This window comes from Nerophis lumbriciformis, linkage group LG02 (genome assembly GCF_033978685.3).
Source record: "Nerophis lumbriciformis linkage group LG02, RoL_Nlum_v2.1, whole genome shotgun sequence".
Classification (NCBI taxonomy): Eukaryota; Metazoa; Chordata; class Actinopteri; order Syngnathiformes; family Syngnathidae; genus Nerophis; species Nerophis lumbriciformis.
Window position 1 is genome coordinate 27470232 of NC_084549.2, and position 20733 is coordinate 27490964.

The 20733-nt window shown below is 38.5% G+C and overlaps 1 protein-coding gene across 2 annotated transcripts in view; it reads left to right on the forward strand.

Annotated features, from left to right (window-relative positions):
* kif16bb (kinesin family member 16Bb) overlaps positions 1-20733 on the forward strand; it is a 51449-nt gene that overhangs the window by 6263 nt on the left and 24453 nt on the right. Inside the window, exons 6-15 of one of the 2 annotated variants that reach the window (XM_061960206.1) lie at positions 572-687; positions 2341-2483; positions 2739-2907; positions 4141-4266; positions 4399-4574; positions 4650-4715; positions 4789-4848; positions 17953-18072; positions 18217-18268; positions 18351-18479. In XM_061960206.1, the coding sequence (XP_061816190.1) occupies positions 572-687; positions 2341-2483; positions 2739-2907; positions 4141-4266; positions 4399-4574; positions 4650-4715; positions 4789-4848; positions 17953-18072; positions 18217-18268; positions 18351-18479 (1157 nt within the window). The remainder of the gene's footprint in view (positions 1-571; positions 688-2340; positions 2484-2738; positions 2908-4140; positions 4267-4398; positions 4575-4649; positions 4716-4788; positions 4849-17952; positions 18073-18216; positions 18269-18350; positions 18480-20733) is intronic. The other variant, XM_061960214.1, reaches the window with a different exon arrangement.

Below are 20733 nucleotides of genomic sequence, written 5' to 3' on the forward strand. Positions count from 1 at the left end.
TGGTTGAGTTGAATTCAACTGAACGAAAGTGCTTTTACTTGTCTGTGTTTTGTAGAGTTGTACTTTTTCAGTACCCAATGGTCAGATGGTGTCAATCATGCTTTTGTTTAATACACATAGTCTAAAAACAAACTGTATTGTATAGTCTTTCTCAAAGTGGGGTAACCAGTTGGTGTCTATTGACTGAGCAGCAATAACTAATTTTCTGTGTGGTTTCAGCTGTTCTCAATGTTTGGTTCAGCTCAGGGAAATATGATATGTATCTGGGTAGTTGTGATGATTAAAGCATCTTTGGCTTGTAAACCAAATCTAAAATTTGACCTTTTTTATTAAACACAGAGCCAGAACCTGCAGGACTCATTTACACAGGGAGCAATCCTTGCGAGACCTGTCCTTTTCCTGCCGTTGCCTACTGCACTGCAGTATTTAATGCGTTGTGCCAAAACCTATTGCATATGCTTTCTCACTGCTAGGGCAATCTGAATAACTGCTTGTTCTTGTTTTTTCTGTTTTTCACAAATGAACACTGAAACCCTTGGATATGATCATTGGGCGTTTGTGTGGACACCAGCTTTATGGAGATCTACAATGAACGTGTGCATGATCTACTCCAAAAGAAGAGCATGGCTACGGATGGTGGAGGTTTAAGAGTTCGAGAACACCCGAGGGATGGGCCATATGTTGAGCGTAAGGTTTTCTCTTTCCCCTCCTTATATCTCCGCTGCACCTATGATGACTTTGTCTTTTCTGACTTCTAAATAGTGTTGGATACTCGTGTTAAACCATGCCAACGCATCAAAGTTCAGACATTTTGGTGTGAATTTACACGCAGTTTTGGATGCCTCTTCGTACAGGGTTTTAAAGTCTGGATGCGTTGTGATGTCACATTAAGGTGGATGTACTTATTTGGACATTTAGTCAAGCTATCATTCATAAAGAGAGAAGCTCTGAATGACCAGCTGATTTTGAGGAAACACAAAAAAAGTCAGAATAAAGTATTATTTTCATCTAAAGTGCAATATGCTGACATAAATTCTGGTAAAAGCAGTTGTATTTTATGCAGCTAAATCGATCGGAGTGTGCGGGTGTACCTAAAGTTGTGAATGTATATAACTATGAAGTTTATTTTCCACCATGTCTGAAAAAATAAGTTGCGGTCACATTCGTTTTCAAAATATATATTCAACGATATCTTTTCAAAAGACAAGATACTTTAAGAGAGGGCAAGGCGTGGTTTAATTTGCAATCTGGGAAATACTTGCAGAAACGCTAATTTTGTAGACCGACTCAAAACAGATGATAAATGTGGCTTTTGAGCAAAATGTATGCAAAATGTACACTTAAGCTTACCCAATATTATCTAGACCAGTGTTTTTCAACCTTTTTTAAGCCAAGGCACATTTTTTGTGTTGAAAAAATGCAGAGGCACACCACCAGCAGAAATCATTAAAAAACGAAACTCAGTTGACAGTAAAAAGTCATTGTCACAATTGTTGGATATTCCTTTAAACCATAACCAACCATGCATCAATATAGCTCTTGTCTCAAAGTAGGTGTACTGTCACGACCTGTCACATCACGCCGTGACTTATTTTGGGGTTTTTGCCGTTTTCCTGTGTGTAGTGTTTTAGTTCTCGTCTTGCGCCCCTATTTTGGTGGCTTTTTCTCTTTTTTTTGGTATTTTCCTGTAGCAGTTTCATGTCTTCCTTTTGAGCGATATTTTCCGCAGCTACTTTGTTTTAGCAATCAACAATATTTCAGTTGTTTTTATCCATCTTTGTGGGGACATTGTTTATGGTCATGTCATGTTCGGATGTACTTTGTGGACGCCGTCTTTGCTCCACAATAAGTCTTTGCTGTCGTCCAGCATTCTGTTTTTGTTTACTTTGTAGCCAGTTCAGTTTTAGTTTTGTTTTGCATAGCCTTCCCTATGCTTCAATGCCTTTTCTTAGGGGCACTCACCGTTTATTTGTGGTTTAAGCATTAGACACCTTTTTTACTTGCACACTGCCTCCCGCTGTTTCCGACAGCTACAAAGCAATTAGCTACCGGCTGCCACCTACTGATATGGAAGAGTATTACACGGTTACTCTGCCGAGCTCTAGACAGCACCGACACTCAACAACAACATAATTTGCAGACTTTAATTACTTGTTTGCAAAACATATTTTTAACCCAAATAGGTAAAATGACATCATCTCCCACGGCACACCAGACTGTATCACAGTGGTTGAAAAACACTGATCTAGATCACAAGGAAGTGTTTTAAATGTAGATTATAATCATCATAGGTCCCCTTTTTTAAAAACAAATTTCATAATGATAACCTTCTTTGCTTAGATCTATCTAAGCACTTGGTTCACAGCTACAGGAACATGGAAGAGTTGATAGCTGTTGGGAATGCCAAACGTATCACTGCCAGCACGGGGATGAATGACTGCAGTAGTCGCTCACACGCCATCTTTACCATCAACTTTACTCAGGTGAGATGCGGAGGAGGTGTAATGCTGTATAGAATTTAAGTGCATTGGCAAAGTTAATTATTTGGCGGTTAATAAAGGCCATCTCTCAAGAGTTCTAATTAGCCATATACTTCTCTGCTGGGTGTCCTAAAGTTTTTTTCTTTTTTTAAATGTTTTTTTTTTTAATTCAAAGGCTTATTTTCCCATCATAAAGTGCTCTTTTGTTGTCATGCTAAGTGCGGCAGTATTCCACTGTGATGTTTTTTCTTGCCAAAGGCATGGTTTGATGCCGAGTTGCCATGTGAGATGCTGAGTAAGATCCACCTGGTCGACCTGGCTGGCAGCGAGAGGGCTGATGCAACTCGCACTTCAGGCGTCAGGCTGAAGGAGGGAGCCAACATTAACAAGTCCCTCGTCACCCTCGGCACTGTCATCTCGGCATTGGGTAAATGGATCTTACTTCAGGAATGGCACACTGACAACACACTGCAGCCAGCATATCAATTAACTTGAATTGACAATTACTCTTACCAAATGTTTTGAGTTCAAGTGATGTGTATATATTAGGGCTGTCAAAAGTTATTATGTGATTAATCACAAATTATCGCATTAATCTTGTTTATACGCTGGGTAAGAAGCTACTTGGCCAACAGGAAGCAATACCTGAAGCAAACACGCATCTTCAGAGCTGATAATATCTTGTGGCGTACCTCAGGGATCAATACTTGGACCAAAATTATTCAATCTTTATATAAATGACATTTGTAAAATTGCAAAGGACTTAAAGTTAGTGTTATTTGCTGATGATACAACTGTGTTTTGTTCAGGAAAGAACACACAGAAGCTAATACAAATAACTGAAGAAATGAACACATTAAAAAGATTTCTAAAGGTATAGAGCTTGTTTTTATTGGCTGGTGGCATATTGTGGGGAAAAAAATAAACTGCAAATATGCACAATGCAGAGGCATAACTGAAAAGTTGATGCATATAGATAGATAAATAAATAAATAAATGGGTTATACTTGTATAGCGCTTTTCTACCTTCAAGGTACTCAAAGCGCTTTGTCAGTATTACCACATTCACCCCTTCACACACACATTCACACACTGATGGCGGGAGCTGCCATGCAAGGTGCTAACCAGCAGCCATCAGGAGCAAATGTTGGAGTTTTAAATAACAGATTTTTCAAAAACTGTTTACAAAATCAATTATGTGGAAAAAAAAAAATTAACATAGCTCTTTACATCTTTTGGTTTTAAATAGGCGGCCCTCTGTGGAGGGGGAATTGGACACCCCTGTTCTAGATTATGTAAGACAGGTACCAGGATCATTTTTATAAGGGTGATAAACACTGACTGAAGCAAATATGTTTAATAGCTCCAACACAACTTATTTTTGATACATTTTTGTTTAATTTCCAGCTGGAACGTACCGATTCAAAAATGTGCTTTAAGTGTATGAATAATTTAGTGTTTAACTGTTTTTGTACATTCTACACGGGAAAAAAATATTCACACTTTGGATTTAGACCATTAAAAAAAAAAAACATAAAAAAAAGCGGCATATAATGCAACTGTGACACAGTTCTAATCAGGATTGTACTGAAAGATTGACTGAAATTGGCAAAATTATTTCAACACATTCTCTTTGTGTATGTGTGTGTGTGTGTTGTAGCTGACCTCAGTGCGGTAGAGCGAACAAGCAAAAAGCAGAAGATCTTCATCCCATACAGAGATTCTGTGCTGACATGGCTGCTTAAAGACAGCCTGGGTGGAAACTCAAAGACCACCATGATTGCAAGTACGCACTGTTCTTCCTGTAAATTTTTGCTGACCGGACATTTTCCGACTTTTTCCACCCTTCCCTGTCCTAATTGTTTTCCCTCTTTTCATCTACCTGTGTGCATTGATCCCTGTCGACTTTTCCTTGCAGCCATTTCCCCCGCTGATCTGCACTATGCAGAGACCTTGAGCACATTGCGATACGCTAGCCGTGCGCGAAACATCGTGAATTCCCCAACAGTGAATGAAGACAGTAGCGTCAAGTTGATCAGAGAGCTGCAGGCAGAGGTCACCAGGCTGAAGAATCTACTAGAAGGAACCAAACTGGTCTGATTTTGATTGACTAAAAAGAAAATATTTGCAAGGCTTTTTCAAATGTTAATAGTCATGGGTCATTTCTAGGTTTCTCATAAACAGCTGTCTTCCTCACTGAAGGTAGAGGAGGAGCTGCATCAGAATGAGGAAAAGGTAAGTGCTAAACTAAGTATGCCGTTTTAGGGCGCTTCCTTGTAAACTCCAGCATTCATTTAATTTCCTGCAGATTTATACCCTAACCAAGGAGTGGACCTGCAGATGGGAGGAAACCCATAGTGTTCTGGAGGTATAGTAATTGTTACTTTAATGTACTGTACATTGCTGCGCCTTTCTTTTAATGCATTGCAAATATAAATTAAGCAGTTGTTCACTTGTGTATGAAATGTAATCCCCGGATAGTGATAGATGCCAACTTGGGTTGTATTAGGGTTGTCCCGATACCAATATTTTGGTACCGGTACCAACATGTATTTCGATAATTTTCTAAATAAAGGGGACCACAAAAAATTGCATTGGCTTTATTTTAACAAAACATCTTACGGTACATCAAACATGTTTCTTATTGCAAGTTTGTCCTTAAATAAAATAGTGAACACACAAGACAACTTGTCTTTTAGTAAGCAAACAAAGGCTCCTAATTTAGCTGCTGACATATGCAGTAACATATAGTGTCATTTTCCATTCTATTATTTTGTTAAAATTGTTAAGAACAAGTGGTAGAAAATGAATTATTAATCTACTTGTTCATTTACTGTTAATATCTGCTTACTTTCTCTTAACATGTTTATCTACACTTCTGTTAAAATGTAATAATCACTTATTCTTCCGTTTGGATGCTTTACATTAAATTTGGATAATACCACAAATTTAGGTATCAATCCAATACCAAGTAGTTACAGGATTATACATTGGTCATATTCAAAGTCCTCATATGTCCAGGGACATATTTCCTGAGATTATAAACAAAATATAACTTTTTTTTTTTAAATGAAAGATTTTGTGATGCTAAAAAATATCGACTAGTATTGACTCGATACGCTCCTGTAATTGGTATCATTACAGTGGATGTCAGTGATGTTGTGTCGTTCGCAAACGATTCGTTCGAACGAACAAATCTTTTGAACGACTCAATTTAAGGAACTGATTCTAGTGATTCAGTACAGTCAAAAGAACTGCCGATCCCATCACTAGATGTCAGGTGTAGATCCACCAATGGCGTTTGTTTACATTGTGACACGTGTGAGCTACGGTGTGTGAAGCATGTTTAGCTATTCCTCGTCCTGCAGGGATGATATTTGTAAGAAACTCACTTTATGTCACCATGGAGGCGAGGATTAGTGATTTAGAAGTAGATAAAACACTGCAGACTGCGACTGGACTTTAGCCGCTAGCTAGCCATGTCTTCAAGCACCTCTTCCGGTGGGCGTTTCAGTGTTATAACTTCACCTTTATCGTTAGTTTTTAAGCCAAAATGCGTCCATTTTCTGTCCACACACTGTCTGCTTGTAAGTACTCCGTGATTGTGCACTGCCAAACATTCTCGTCTGCTCGTAAAACCAATAATGACATGACGGCGGGGGGTGCTGGACCGGTACTTTTTAGAGGTGGTACAGTACCGAATATGATTCATTAATGTCGCGGTACTATTCCGGTATACCGTACAACCTAGGGTACTTTATTAGCACCAGTACCAGTGCTAATAAAGTACCGCGGTACTAATGAGTTAAAAACAGACTACACTGCCTCTGAAAATACCGTTTTTTTATTTTTACACGACGTGCTGGAGCATGTTCGGTAATGCACACGTACGACGTACTTACAAGCAGACGTGGTTTGAAACCACAAGGGGCAGAATGGACGCATTTTGGCTTAAAAACAAACAATGGTTGTGAAGCTATGAACACTGACGCGCCGCTCTACAAGAGGTGCTTTAAAACATGGCTTGTCATCTAGCGGCTAACGTCCATCCGCAGTCTGCAGGAGTTTTAGCTACTTCTAAATCACTAATCATTGCCTCCATGGCGACAAAGTTTCTTACAAGTATCATCCCTGCAGGGCAAAGAATAGCTAAATATACATCACCGTAGGAGGATACAATGGCTAACCCCTTACAAGATAATGCTCCTGAATGTAAACAAATGGGTGGATCTCTGTACATACATAGACTATAACGATACCCAAATACAATGGATGTATCTAGTCGATACTACAATGATTATATCGATATTTTTTATTATCCCAAAATCTTTTGTCATTTTTTAAATTTGTTTTTAAAGTGTGGAAATACGTCCGTGGACACAGGGGAACTTAATGTATAATCCTCTAACTTTTTGGTATTGGACTGATTCCAAAATGTGTAGTATCACTTAAAACTCATGTAAATCATCCTAACAGAAGAATAAGTGCTTATTACATTTCAACAGAAGTGTAGATAGAACATGTTAAAACAGGGAGTAAGCAGATATTAACAGTAAATGAACAAGTAGATTAATAATGCATTTTCTACCACTTGTCTCCTCATAATTTTGACAAAACAATAGAATGGGAAATGACACAATATGTTACTGCATATGTCAGCAGCTAAATTAGGAGCCTTTGTTTGCTAACTTACTACTAAAAGAGTAGTGGTCTACAATGTTCACGATCTTATGTTCTAACAAAATGCTTCATTGATTGCAATAAGAAACAAACATACATTAAATGTATCATAAGATTTTCTGTTAAAATAAAGCCAATATTTTTTTGTTGTCCCCTTTATTTTGAAAAGTATCGAAATACAATTTGGTACCGGTACCAAAATATTGGTATTGGGACAACTGGAGTATCAACCAAAGTCCGTCGGTACTACTGGGTACCGATTCACGTAAAATCAAACTGTGAAATATTTCAAAACCTTTTGTTGACGTGATATCACGGCTGGTTGCAGACTCTCATCAGCTCAAACACTTGGCATGGAAACAATCAGTCAAGCATTCAGAGCGAACTTTGCCCCACGCCTCTATAGATAATGTTACCCAATATCCATGCCAATAAAACAAGAAGGCACTTAAAAATACAGTAAAGCTCCACTTTCCAAAATGCACGAGCTTGATGCTAACTTACATTGTATTTGCCATAGACATGCTACTGATTAGCAATTTTACATGACAATTTTAACACCTCCAAATATGGTAATAAAAACTACGACCAAGATGCACGTTACAATCAAACAGCAAGTGTGGAGTAAATACAATATCCAGTTTTTAACACTTTGTAGGTCTCAACAAAAAAGACTGGCAAATTCAACTTAATGGCACAAACTACTTCCTGGTTAAGGCAACAGGCCGTAGTCTATACACTACTGCCATCCAACGTCCTGGTATTGCAACTGCATGCAAAGTCTACTTTATTTGTGCGCGCATGTGTGCGTGTTTGTGTGTGACACAGACGTGTAAGAAAATATAACTTGGTAGCACAGCTCAGGTTATTAATTTATTTGTACTTTTTTAACATTAACAAATGAACACAGGCTAAACAACTTAAAAATAATGTTGAATACCGTTACCAATCCCTATTTCCAGGTAACCAATTCCTCATCTGTGCCTTTCAATGAGACACAAGTTAGAAGATGTAAACATAACTCTGAGGGGGGGATCAAGGGTGATTGGTCAAATGCAGAGAATAATTTCGCCACACCGACTGTGTGTGAGACAATCATTGGTACTTTAACTTAACTTTAAAGATACAGCAATCATTTGGTTATGGATTTTATCAGACTGTAAACTTTTATAGCCGGTCTGTTTCAAATATAGTTATCCTAACCCATGTGTAAATGGGTCTTGCACAATTATTGATAAATGGTTGGATTATATGATAAACCTAATGTCTGCCATCATGTTTTTGTCTCACTACAATAACTGCTTCCTTCAAATCTATGCTGCAGCAGTTTTGAAGATTCTTGTGCTTGCAGTTGAGCCAACTCACCAGTTGGTGTTGCTGCAGCGCCAATAAACAGCCAGGCATGTTGGCAATGTTGAGTAGTGAGGGAGAGAGTCAGCCTGGCATGAAACATAACTTTGCATACATTAAGATTCAAACAGCACCCAACAGTTGAGTTGTTGAAATACTCCTCAGGTGAGAGTGTTACAGTGTTTGGAAGTCTGGCAAAGAGAAAGCAAACTGACATACCCTCTCTTGCAACCCAATATTGCTTCTGAGGCTGTGCGTGCAACAACCTCAAGGAAAACGCTGGTGTAACAATGAGTGCTGAACAATTTTCCTCTGCTGAATGTCTGCCCAACCTCCCAAATGTCACCATTTTGTTACTGTAGGTTGTTCTATTATGCATACTCTGTGAATCGTGCCTGTCATTAAAAGTATAGGTTGCTTTATTATCTGATAATTAGCACTGGATTATACGATTTATTGAACATTTAACATGTTTTTCAGCAGGTTTTTCCTCTTTCACTTATATTTTGGACAGAGTCTCTGATTTTAAGGTTGACTGGGTTGTCCAATGAGGGATTTGGACCCCATAAAGGACAAGCGGTAGAAAATGGATGGTTGGATTTGGTACATTATGGGTTCCTAATTGGGCTCCCCAATATAGACGCTATAAAATGATTATACATTTGGCAATAGAGCCTTTTTAATGCAGGGGTGTCAAACGTACGGCCCGCTAACAGGTTTTATCCGGCCCGCGGGATGAATTTGCCAAATATAAAAATGAGCCGAAATTTATCAATGAAAGAAACCGCTGTTCTAAATGTGTCCACTAAATGTCACAATAGCAATTCTTTGTATCTTTGTAGATTATGCTAGATATGTAAAAAAAAACACACAAAAAAAACACATTAGTGCACCAGTCGAGGAAAATGAGCAAACTACATTAACATCCTGTAATTAGATTTTGATATAGTTTTAAAAAATTAACACCAATGAGTTGACTGATTAACATTATCAGTTATTCAGTTATACATATTCAGAAAGTATAAATAACAACAAATAGAATACTATTAAACGCAACATCTAAATGTAAAAAAAACATACATTTTTAAACAGAGAAAACAATCTGAAGTTGTCTTTATTTTTAAGTTATTGTGCCGTGATTTTACCAGTCCGGCCCACTTCGAAGTATATTTTTCTCCATGTGGCTCCCGATCTAAAATGAGTTTGACACCCCTGCTTTAATGCATGTCGACACATTCTAGCGGTGTGGCCGTGAATTTTTATTTTTTTTTTTTTTATTTTTTTTTTTTTATAACATAACTCACAATTATTACTAGACAAGGGATAGAAAAACGTGCTACACTCCACAGCATAGGAAGATGCAGAAAGCATAGCTAACCGCCAAGGAGGAACTCTTGAATGGAAACCAATATCAACAGAAATGACACGAAGTATAGTATTAATGGTCACTACTACTGCAGTGATAGACTTTTTGTAATCACAAAAACTTTGTCATTTTTGTTTACAAACTCAGGAAATACGAGCCAATAGTTGGTTATGGTTAGGTAAGTTTTTTTGCTTTTGTTAAAATATGTTACGCTATTGACTTTATTGCATTTTTTTGGTATTAAACATTTGTGCATATGTAATAAAAGGAAAATACCAAAATTTAAAATTTAATTGACATTGTTATATCGCCCTCCTGTGTTTTTGTCTGATTAAGATTGTGATTATAACAATCTAATCATTCAATGCTCTTCAACATTTTAAGTGTCATCACGAGTATGGCCAATACTGCCTCTGTAACTACTTGGTATTTGATCAATACCCACATTTATAGTATCGCCATAACATAAAATATCCCAAAAGAAACATATGTGCTGATTACATTTTATTTAAGTAAGTGGAATCATGTTACAACAAAGTAACCAGATATTAACGGTACATTAGCAGGTAGATTATGAAGAGTTAATACAATTGGAATAATACTAATAATTCTAGTTAAAACAATAATACAACTGAAAGGATGCAGTATGTTACCGTATACATCAGCAGCTAAATTAATCTATATAGAGGAATAGCAATTTTAGGCCATATCGCCCATCCCTAATTCTGTACAAATTTTTGATTTATAGTTTTCAACGGAAAAATATCCATTCCTGGATGTTCCTATTTTTTAAAAATACTGTTGTATAATTAGTATTCTGTTCCCTACGATGGTTAACAGGTGACATTTGGGGTGTTGACAGCCCACCATTCATAACAATTTATTACAAGTCATTAGCAGCTGTCACTGCTCCTAATTAAGAAATCTTGATTATTGACATGTGGCACTTTGATCAGAAGGCAGGCCAATTAATGAAGAGCCTTTATATCGGTATTACCCATGTTTTGTTTTAACGTAAAATTGCCCATTTGACAATATGCAACATTATTTTTCCCCTGTGAACACATTGTGGCATCTAAGCAAAAGGCCACTGTGCTAGTGACCAGCAGGTGCTATGGTGATGCCAAAACTACAAGCATTTGATAAATGACTAAGGATTTGACATTTGTCTCAAAGTTCATTTGCATGTTGTGTGGGTGAAAACTAGGTGGGATTTTGTTATGGAATGCAGACAACAGAGAAGGAGTTGCTGTTTAACTTAAAAAAAAAGAGAAGCTGAACCAGCTGCATCTTCACACACCACTTGACAATTTGTATCAACGTATGGAAAATTGTTTTTTTTTTTATATATATTTTTTAAATGTTCTGCTTCAATGTTTCACATTGACAGCATCCCCATACTTCTGTCAGATATACTTCATCGTTTGAACACACACTTGTCACACTTCAGTTTTAAACACTTGATCAAATTTCAGCTTGAGCCTTTAAGGACAGGCTGACCAAAAAGCTTGTTTATTTTAAAATTCTGTATTTAAAGTGGGTTTACAAAGCAGAGTTATTTAGCAGCCTCTTAGGTTGGTGTCATGGCATATGGGAACGTAATCATGAAATGGATTGTGGAATAGCCTCTTACTAGAATGAAACGGTAACAGAAAATACGAGCCAGGAAGAGGATGTACAGGTGTGTGTGTGTGTATGTATGTATGTATGTATGTATGTATGTATGTATATATATATATATATATATATATATATACAGTCGCGATCAAAAGTTTACATACACTTGTAAAGAACATAATGTCATGGCTGTCTTGAGTTTCCAATAATTTCTACAACTCTTATTTTTTTGTGATAGTGATTGGAGCACATACTTGTTGGTCACAAAAAACATTCATGAAGTTTGGTTCTTTTATGAATTTATTATGGGTCTACTGAAAATGTGACCAAATCTGCTGGTCAAAAGTATACATAGAGCAATGTTAATATTTGGTTTGCATGTCCCTTGGCAAGTTTCACTGCAATACGGTGCTTTTGGTAGCCATCCACAAGCTTCTGGTTAAATTTTTGACCACTCCTCTTGACAAAATTGGTGCAGTTCAGCTAAATTGGTTGGTTTTCTGACATGAAGTTCTTTCTTCAGCATTGTCCACATGTTTAAGTCAGGACTTTGGGGAGACCTTTCTAAAACCTTTTAATTCTAGCCTGATTTAGCCATTCCTTTAACACTTTTGACATGTGGTTGGGGTCATTGTCCTGTTGGAACACCCAACTGCGCCCAAGACCCAACCTCTGGGCTGATGATTTTAGGTTGTCCTGAAGAATTTGGAGGTAATCATCCTTTTTCATCGTCCCATTTAAAACACAAGTTCCATTGGCAGCAAAACAGGCCCAGAGCATAATGCTACCACCACTATGCTTGACGGTAGGGTGGTGTTCCTGGGATTAAAGGTCTCACCTTTTCTCCTCCAAACATATTGCTGGGTATTGTGGCCAAACGGCTAAATTTATGTTTAATCTGACCACAGAACTTTCCTCCAGAAGGTCTTATCTTTGTCCATGTGATGTCCGATGAAACAAAAATCGAGCTGTTAGGCCACAATACCCAGCAATATGTTTGGAGGAGAAAAGGTGAGGCCTTTTTAATCTCGAACACCATGCCTACCGTCAAGCATGGTGGTGGTAGTATTATTCTCTGGGCCTGTTTTGCTGCCAATGGAACTGGTGCTTTAAATGGGACAATGAAAAAGGATGATTATCTCCAAATTCTTCAGGACAACCTAAAATCATCAGCCCGGAGATTGGGTCTTGGGCGCAGATGGGTGTTCTAACAGGTCAATGACCCCAAACACACGTCAAAAGTGGTAAAGGAATGGCTAAATCAGGTTACAATTAAGGTTTTAGAATGGTCTTCCCAAAGTTCTGACTTAAACGTGTGGACAATGCTGAAGAAACAAGTCCAAGTCAGAAAACCAACAAATTTAGCTGAACTGCACCAATTTTGTCAAGAGGAGTGGTCAAAAATTCAACCAGATGCTTGCTAGAAGCTTGTGGGTGGCTACCAAAAGCGCCTTATTGCAGTGAAACTTGCCAAGGGACATGTAACCAAATATTAACATTGCTGTATGTATACTTTTGACCCAGCAGATTTGGTCACATTTTCAGTAGACCCATAATAAATTCATAAATTAATCAAACTTCATGAATGTTTTTTGTGACCAACCAGTATGTGCTCCAATCACTCTATCACACAAAATAAGAGTTGTAAAAACCATTGGAAACTTTAGACAGCCATGACATTGTTCTTTACAAGTGTATGTAAACTTTTGTGTTTGTGTGTGTGTGTGTGTGTGTGTGTGTACTTTATTTAATATTGCCATCTTTTCTGTATTGTAAAGATATGGGCTACATTTTTTGTGTACACTGGCTGAATGCCAGAATCATATAGGTGATTGCTTTCATTGTACTATTCAATTTATTTTCTGCACAGCTGGCAGGCTGCTCCACATGACACGGCTGTCGGAAAACTAGTTAGTGATTAGTTGGCTTGAAGTTGATTTACAAATGCATTTTTGTAACCTCGAGCTGTGTTCAGAGAGAGCGGGAGAAAATGCCAAACTACATACGATAGCATTTAATTGAAGCCTAAATACTCCCCAAGCCAACTAGAATCACAGTATGTTCACCAGCTGTATCTTCTATTGAATAGCAGATTCTAGGTGTTTTTTTTGGTCAGCATAACATAGCTGACTGACTGACTGCAGGGTAAAGGTCAGCTTTCACTGCCACATGCCCGAATGTGAGGAGAATGTAAGAGCCTCTCCTCTGGTCCCGATTTCCGAAGAATGTGACACCGTGCAGTAATTGGTTTGGTTTTGCCCAACTTCTAGTGAAGTCTGTGAATAATATTTTAACGGGCTAAAGTTGATACTTCTCCTCCTCCATTGGGGCATTTCTTCAATCACACATCTCTTGTCACTGTCCAAAAATACAGAGCTAAAAGAGGTGGGAACTAGTTTATGAACTAGTTGTTAATGTAGGTCCGTAACCAGTCTGGCAAAAATGTGAATCACAATTTTTTTGGGGGGGCTGAGAATTTAAATCACGTTTTACTGTTGGGGCTGATAATTGAAATCCTGTTTCTTGGACATTTTTTCCCCCAAATCTGGGGGAAAAAAACAAAAAACCATTCAAAGTGTCCAATTAGAGCAAGTCTCAGGAACTTTGCATACTTTTTGGTGGATATAGCTAGGGATAGGTACCGATTTTTACCAAAAATCAAACTGCTGTATTTTGATACCTTTTTTATGTACGAACATCACGTCTGGTTGCAGACACTTGGCGGGCAAACGAGGACTCAAGCAGCATTCAGAGCGGACTCTTGTTTGAGGGACGAGGTGATTGGGAGCATTTGTTCATAGTGCAGCCCGTGGACAATTGTCCATGTTTAGAAATAGGATTGCATACATGTGTGAATCAAGAGCACAATCTTTTCACAACTAATCGTGCATGGCAATGTAAATCATTAGTCCACTAGCTTCTAGGAGCACTTGTTGCTTTGTTTTCCATAGCTCTGGAGGGAAGTTATTGGCCCTGAACACTTGACTGGAGTACATTTTTCTCGTTTTTAAGGCTCACTGTGCTCTTTGAACTCAGATAATTTCTGGTCAAATAAATCCTTGCTGAACAATTGTGGTCTGCAGCCCTTCTGGTCCTCTCTAAAGCATGATATCCTTTTCTGGAATAAATATTGTACATTACACTTATATTTTAATGCTGTCAATTACATTTTAAATCATACTAATCAAAATAATCAAATGTATATACTTGTTCTTTTGCTTTCTGAGCTCACTACGTTCACCGCTCGCTGTACATATCCTTCGAAGTGAGACCTACACTGTTACAATGTCCCTTTTTCAGATGATATAACTGTTGATGACTGAAATATGCTGATAGCAACCCAATTTAACCCCCCCGCCCCCACCCCCCGGATTGTAAATGTCAATAATTCAATGAATATACTCAGATGATTAACTTGTGTGATGACTGATTAACGTGTACCCCGACTTAAAAACTTGAAAAACCTATTCGGGTGTTACCATTTAGTGGTCAATTGTACGGAATATGTACTGTACTGTGCAATCTACTAATACAAGTTTCAATCAATCAATCAAAACAGGGTTGCTGTAGGTTTGATAAAAATTTAAAGCGCTTTGAGTATCATTCCAGGTATAGTAAAGCGCTATATAGGTTCGCAGCCTCTGAAGCAGAACCTCCAGGTTCTGTAACAGCTTCTTCCCTCAGGCCGTAAGACTCCTGAACGCATCATAATTAAATTATCCCCTCAACTCCCCCCAAAATGGATTAACTCGCTGGAATAAAAAAGACAATATAACATACATCCATAAACGTGGACGCATGTGAAAGTGCAATATATTTATCTGTACAGTAACCTATTTATTTATATATGCACCTTATTGCTTTTTTATCCTGCACTACCATGAGCTTATGTAACGAAATTTCCTTCTTATCTGTACTGTAAAGTTCAAATTTGAATGACAATAAAAAGGAAGTCTAAGTCTAGTCTAGTCTATATATAATGCAGACAATTTACTATAAAATCCACCTAAATATAAGCTGCACCCACTTAATTTTTGGACATTCTGTTTTGCTCATAAACAGGACTCACACGTCTGTAAACCACGTGTTTCGAAACGTGAAATATTTACACAGGCCCTTCTCTTCATTCCCTAATTTAACAAGACATTGCTTGTAACACAGCATCGTACCGAAAAAGTAATCGAGCGCAATCTTCATCTGCCTCCCCCTGCACGCTGAAACAGCTAAAGTCATCTTTTTCTGTGTCGGAGATAAGACCAACATTTTCTCAGGGTTGTTTTCACTTTCACGTTTTGTCTTAAAGAAAATGTCCCTCTGAGCTTGTCTTCCTCACACAGTCCAGCCTTTCGAAACCTGTTGGTGGTAGTGGATTTCCGTTCCTTTTTCGATAGCCAGGTTGATTGCCTGAATCGTATGCATTTTGTCGCGTATTCGCTATGATGCGGGAAAGGGCATAGTGCGCGTGTTTAATTCAACAAATGTATTGGTCCACTGTGACCCGTTGGGCAATTTCATTGGTCGGATTTGACAAGGCTAAATTTATTGATGGCTTGAAAAGCCAAATCCATGAATTAGCCGTAGGGTTTAACGTGTGGGGGTGCGGGGGGGAAACGTCACGGCCTATAGTCCTAAAATGATGGTACATTCTTTGTTTTTCATTTTGCATTTGCAAAGTAACTCAATGGACTATATATGCACTTAACGTGTACATTAAAGGGAACCTGCATTTAAACATTTCTTGCTGGTCTAGATATGTATTGGATATAACCTGACTCTCGCCAGATCCTTGTAGTTCGCTGAGCTCCACACAAGGATCTGGGACTTCTCTATAGGAGATGTATTTCACAAGGCGGGGCCTTGTAAAAAAAATCATTGTATGTGATTGGATAAACCACTTTGTCCGTTATCTTGAATAACGTGCTACTTCAACCACTCACATCGAAATCAAGCCGTGACGCTGATGAGAGCGATGCTGGGAAATCCAAAACAGAACAGCCGACATATTGGATAACGACAGAGCGAAAAGTTAATAAATGCCTTCAAAACCGTTCTCTGTTCATCTTTTAAATAATTAATATTCGATAGATTCGACAAAACCGTTGAAATAGCAGAATCAATGTCAGCACACGACTCCTTGCTGCGTGCCGCCATTGTTGTTTGATCCAAACAGGCGCTTCGGTGCTACGTCACATCTATGAAATCCCGCCCGGCGATCCTGATTGGTTCATTATTTTTTGCTATCTTGAAGGAGTTTGCATTGCCCTCGATCCTTGTGTGGAGCTCAGCGAACTACAAGGGTCTGGCGAGAGTCAGGTTATATTTGATATGCTTTGGTGTAAATTTTGCTCCACAGTCACTTTTATAACCAGTTTTTTTTCATTTGTAAGTTGTTCAATTCTTAAGACATTCCCAGATTGCAAAGGCAACCACGGCTCGCCCTCTTCAAAAGTACCATCATTTGTCTTTTGAAATTGTACAGCGTTAATATATCCGGAGGTCGTCGCCGCTGCTATTTTTTTTCCCATGGCCTCGCTCGCATAATCTTCATTAGTCACCACATTAAGTACACCTGCACATGATCTGATTCATTCAGACTCTGCATAAAAAAAGTTTTTATGACTGGATGTCACACGTCAATGTAATGCGCATGCCAAGGTTGGATGAAAATACTTTTGACATGCTTTTTTGTTTTGTTTCCTTTTATTGCCTGAAGCAGAGGGGATCATGGTTTTGCAGCCGGACTGCAAAACCTCGTGAACCGAGGCATCCAAAACTGCGAGGAAGCTCACACCAAAATGCATGGACCTTATGTTTTGACAAATTGGCATTGTTTGACACACGTATTATAACATTTATAAATCGGAGAAGAACAAAAATCATTATAGTCATCATGAATGTCTGTTTTTTTCTATCTATTTTTTTCTGAAACATAAAGTTTTGAAAAACCCAGTTGTACAACTTAAGAGGCATTTTGATTTTGGAAGTTTCACTCCATTATTTAGCTTTGTTTTACTTTCTGTATAGCACTTTTTTTTTGTACAAAATAAATTGTAATAAGTGTCATGATGCACATTGATAATGTTAATGGCAACAGTCGGTCTTGATGGTTATGTATCAATGATGGCAATGGTGCATGTCATACAAGCCATTGTGTGGAGGCAGCTAGTGGTGCTCTTTTTTTCGCTTGGTGAACACGATGTACAGTTTGAATCTCACCGCGGTAATCTGAATGATTTATTGCCGTCAGCCACTCCACTGCTTCATGGCAACACATGGCTGGAACAGGGCTATTCTGCTTTGGCCTTCAGGCTACGAAGAGCAGTCATAAAGAATTTAGTTTTCTGCTGGTTGTCATTAAATGTCTGTCAGCTGTTTTTTCATTATTATTGTGTGCCATTTCCGCTACAGGCTATCTAGAGACTCTCTGTCCTTCTCAGAATGATCTCTTATGTCCCACAGGAGGAGGCGGTGGCTGTGAAGAAGGAAGGTAGTGCAGTGGTTTTGGACTGCCAGCTACCACATCTGATTGGCATTGATGAGGACTTGCTGAGCACCGGCATCAGTCTCTTTTATTTGAAGGTGAATGGAGTATTTCCTTGTAACACGTCACACATTCAGTCTGCATTTTTATTTCAAATTAACCACCAGCCAAGGTCTATCGCTGTTTATAATTACAGTAGAACAATACCAAACATATTGTCTCCTGATTAATCACCTCTGTAGGAAGGCAAAACCCTGGTGAACCCTAACAAAGCATCCTGTGGTCTGGATATTGGTGAGTCAGGGTTACTACAACATATTGCATGTGGCTTGACTGGAGATGAACAGCATTTTTCTGCACGTCTGTTGTATTGCAGCAGTTGGCGAACCCAAGCTCGGCTGTGTGTTTGAGAACCATGCTGGGATTGTGACTCTCATCCCTCAAGAGGGTGCAGTGTGTGCAGTCAATCGCACTGCAGTAACTCATCCCTGTCAGCTGACTCAGGGTAAGCTCGCCTTAATATTCTCTCACGGATGCAAGAGAAAGGAATGCAAGGTTCTCCAATTCCATTCATTGACTTAAGCAAGCCACATCTGCTAATGAAATCCATGTTCTTTTGCTCCGCTGCAAGCATCACCTTCTTGGCATGAGTGAGTTCTGAACGCAGCTCTTCACAAGGCAGATGCTGTTTCTCTTAATAAACATGCCGAAGAGTGAGAGGCTCTTGACAAAGCCCGAGGCCCATGTTTTTAATTAGCAGATGAATTTGATTAGGGCCCACAGGTTTCAAGTGGGGCCAGAGCGTTACCCTTTCAAAGGACTGAGCCAAGCGGCGTTGAAGCTTCCAACCTTGCTTGCAGGGGCTTGGAGCCTTCAGGCTTATTGCTTCCTCCTACACAGGGCTTTGCTTTTTGAGAGATAACAGCACACCAATTTGAGAAGCAATGCTAGCCTTCTTTTATAACCATTTCAGCGGATCCAATATCCCCTTCACAAACCGCTGTATCTGAAGGCATTTTCTTGGACAAATGGTAGTCATTTTCTCCCCAAAAGCAGCTGTAATCCATACCGGCTGCCCTCGCAGGTGCTTTGTCACTCGTCTAAGTCATTTGTAGTTGCAAGATTAGAATTTACTGTCGACAGCCAGGAGGCGGAGATTGCAGAGGAAGCCTTGAGAAAAAATCTGGATGTGACTGCATGAGTTTGATATATAAACCCTCATATCACTTCAAGTCTATCACTTTCTGAACATTATCAAGCCTTCTTGGGCCATTTTCTGTTGTAGATCATTCTGTGGTTTAGGGCGCTGCCAATCACTTTGGAAATTGCTTTTACAGGAAGTCTTTATCTATTGCACCGTTGTGAAAATATAGCAAAGATTGGGGGGGGGGTAATGAGCTACAAGTAGCAACGCTACGAAGCCTAACCACATTTCCCGGTAACAGTCTTTTTTGAACCGGTAGAGATTCATGTAGCTTAGCTTTTTTTAGCGACATAGTGTCCATAAAAGCTACAAACTACAAAGAGAAAATGGAGGGCAAATCCATCCATCCATTAGTGTTTTTCCCCTCCTGGGAACCTAAGGTGGAGGAATAAGTAGAAACTCCCTTGATGGGTTGGTTTACGTATGATGAGTCACGAATGGGTGATGTTAAGGCAAAACATTACGGCAGGCCAATCAGAGGCAAGATAGGGCGGGTCATGATGCTTTAAAACCTCAAAAGCAATATCAAAACACGTTTTCTGCAGCATGGCAGAAACCACATGAGGCGAGGATCTTGTTTAAATGACTGTTTCTTCCAGGATGCATCAATATGCCATTTACCGGTACTTTTAGTTTGACATATTTGTTTTATTTTTACATTTTATAAACTTTATTTTGTTCTGGCTAACTTGACTGTGCACAGCTGTGTGAGCAAACCACTCAGGGAGAAGGGAGGTTAGTGGAAAGTGGCTATACTGATTACTCCATGCAGCTTAGTTAATACTGGTATAAAAGTTACATTGGATTCCAGATTGTTTACTTTTATAGATTTCTGCTCATGTAAAGAGTTTGTTAGTCTGTTTTGAGAGACACATGTTTTGCACTTTTCCTTTGGCCAGGTTATTGTCATTTTGCCACAGTGGTTTCTGTTGAAACAGTAAATTATCCTTTGTTGAAAAGTCTCAATTCCAATAGAGTATATATTTTGGTGTTTGTTCAATATTATTATTGTTTGACTGCCTTTAATGTAATTTGTTCCCAGTGTTTCCCCCATAATTTTGTACAAGATACCACAACTTTGCAAGTTAAGAAATGTTAAAAAGCCAGACACAGGGTATGTTTCCAGTTTGTTTACTATAATGAAAAAACAAATTGAGCATTTATTTTCTGCCTTTGTTTGGTGTAAAGTTATACATTCAGTTAAGATATCTGTTTGTATACATCATGTAGTGTTGATGTAGCAAGCTACTTTGGCTGTGTAGCTTGTAGTGTAGCTATAATTCTGTGGGGATAGAGATGTGATTGAGAGTAACTAGTTCAGTTTGTTTATTTCGAACATGCATACGATACAATGTAATGCATCACGCATTTCCAGTTGTTTCATTACAGCACGTCCGAAAAGGAGAAGGAAGAAGCAGAGCTAATTTAATCCTACCCCTTTTCATACCATAGCAATTTTATCCAATTTCCTTGTTCCCTGTAACAGAACAGTGAACAAATAGAACATAAATATACCATAGTAAACAAACAAATATTAAATACATAAATAATCTTT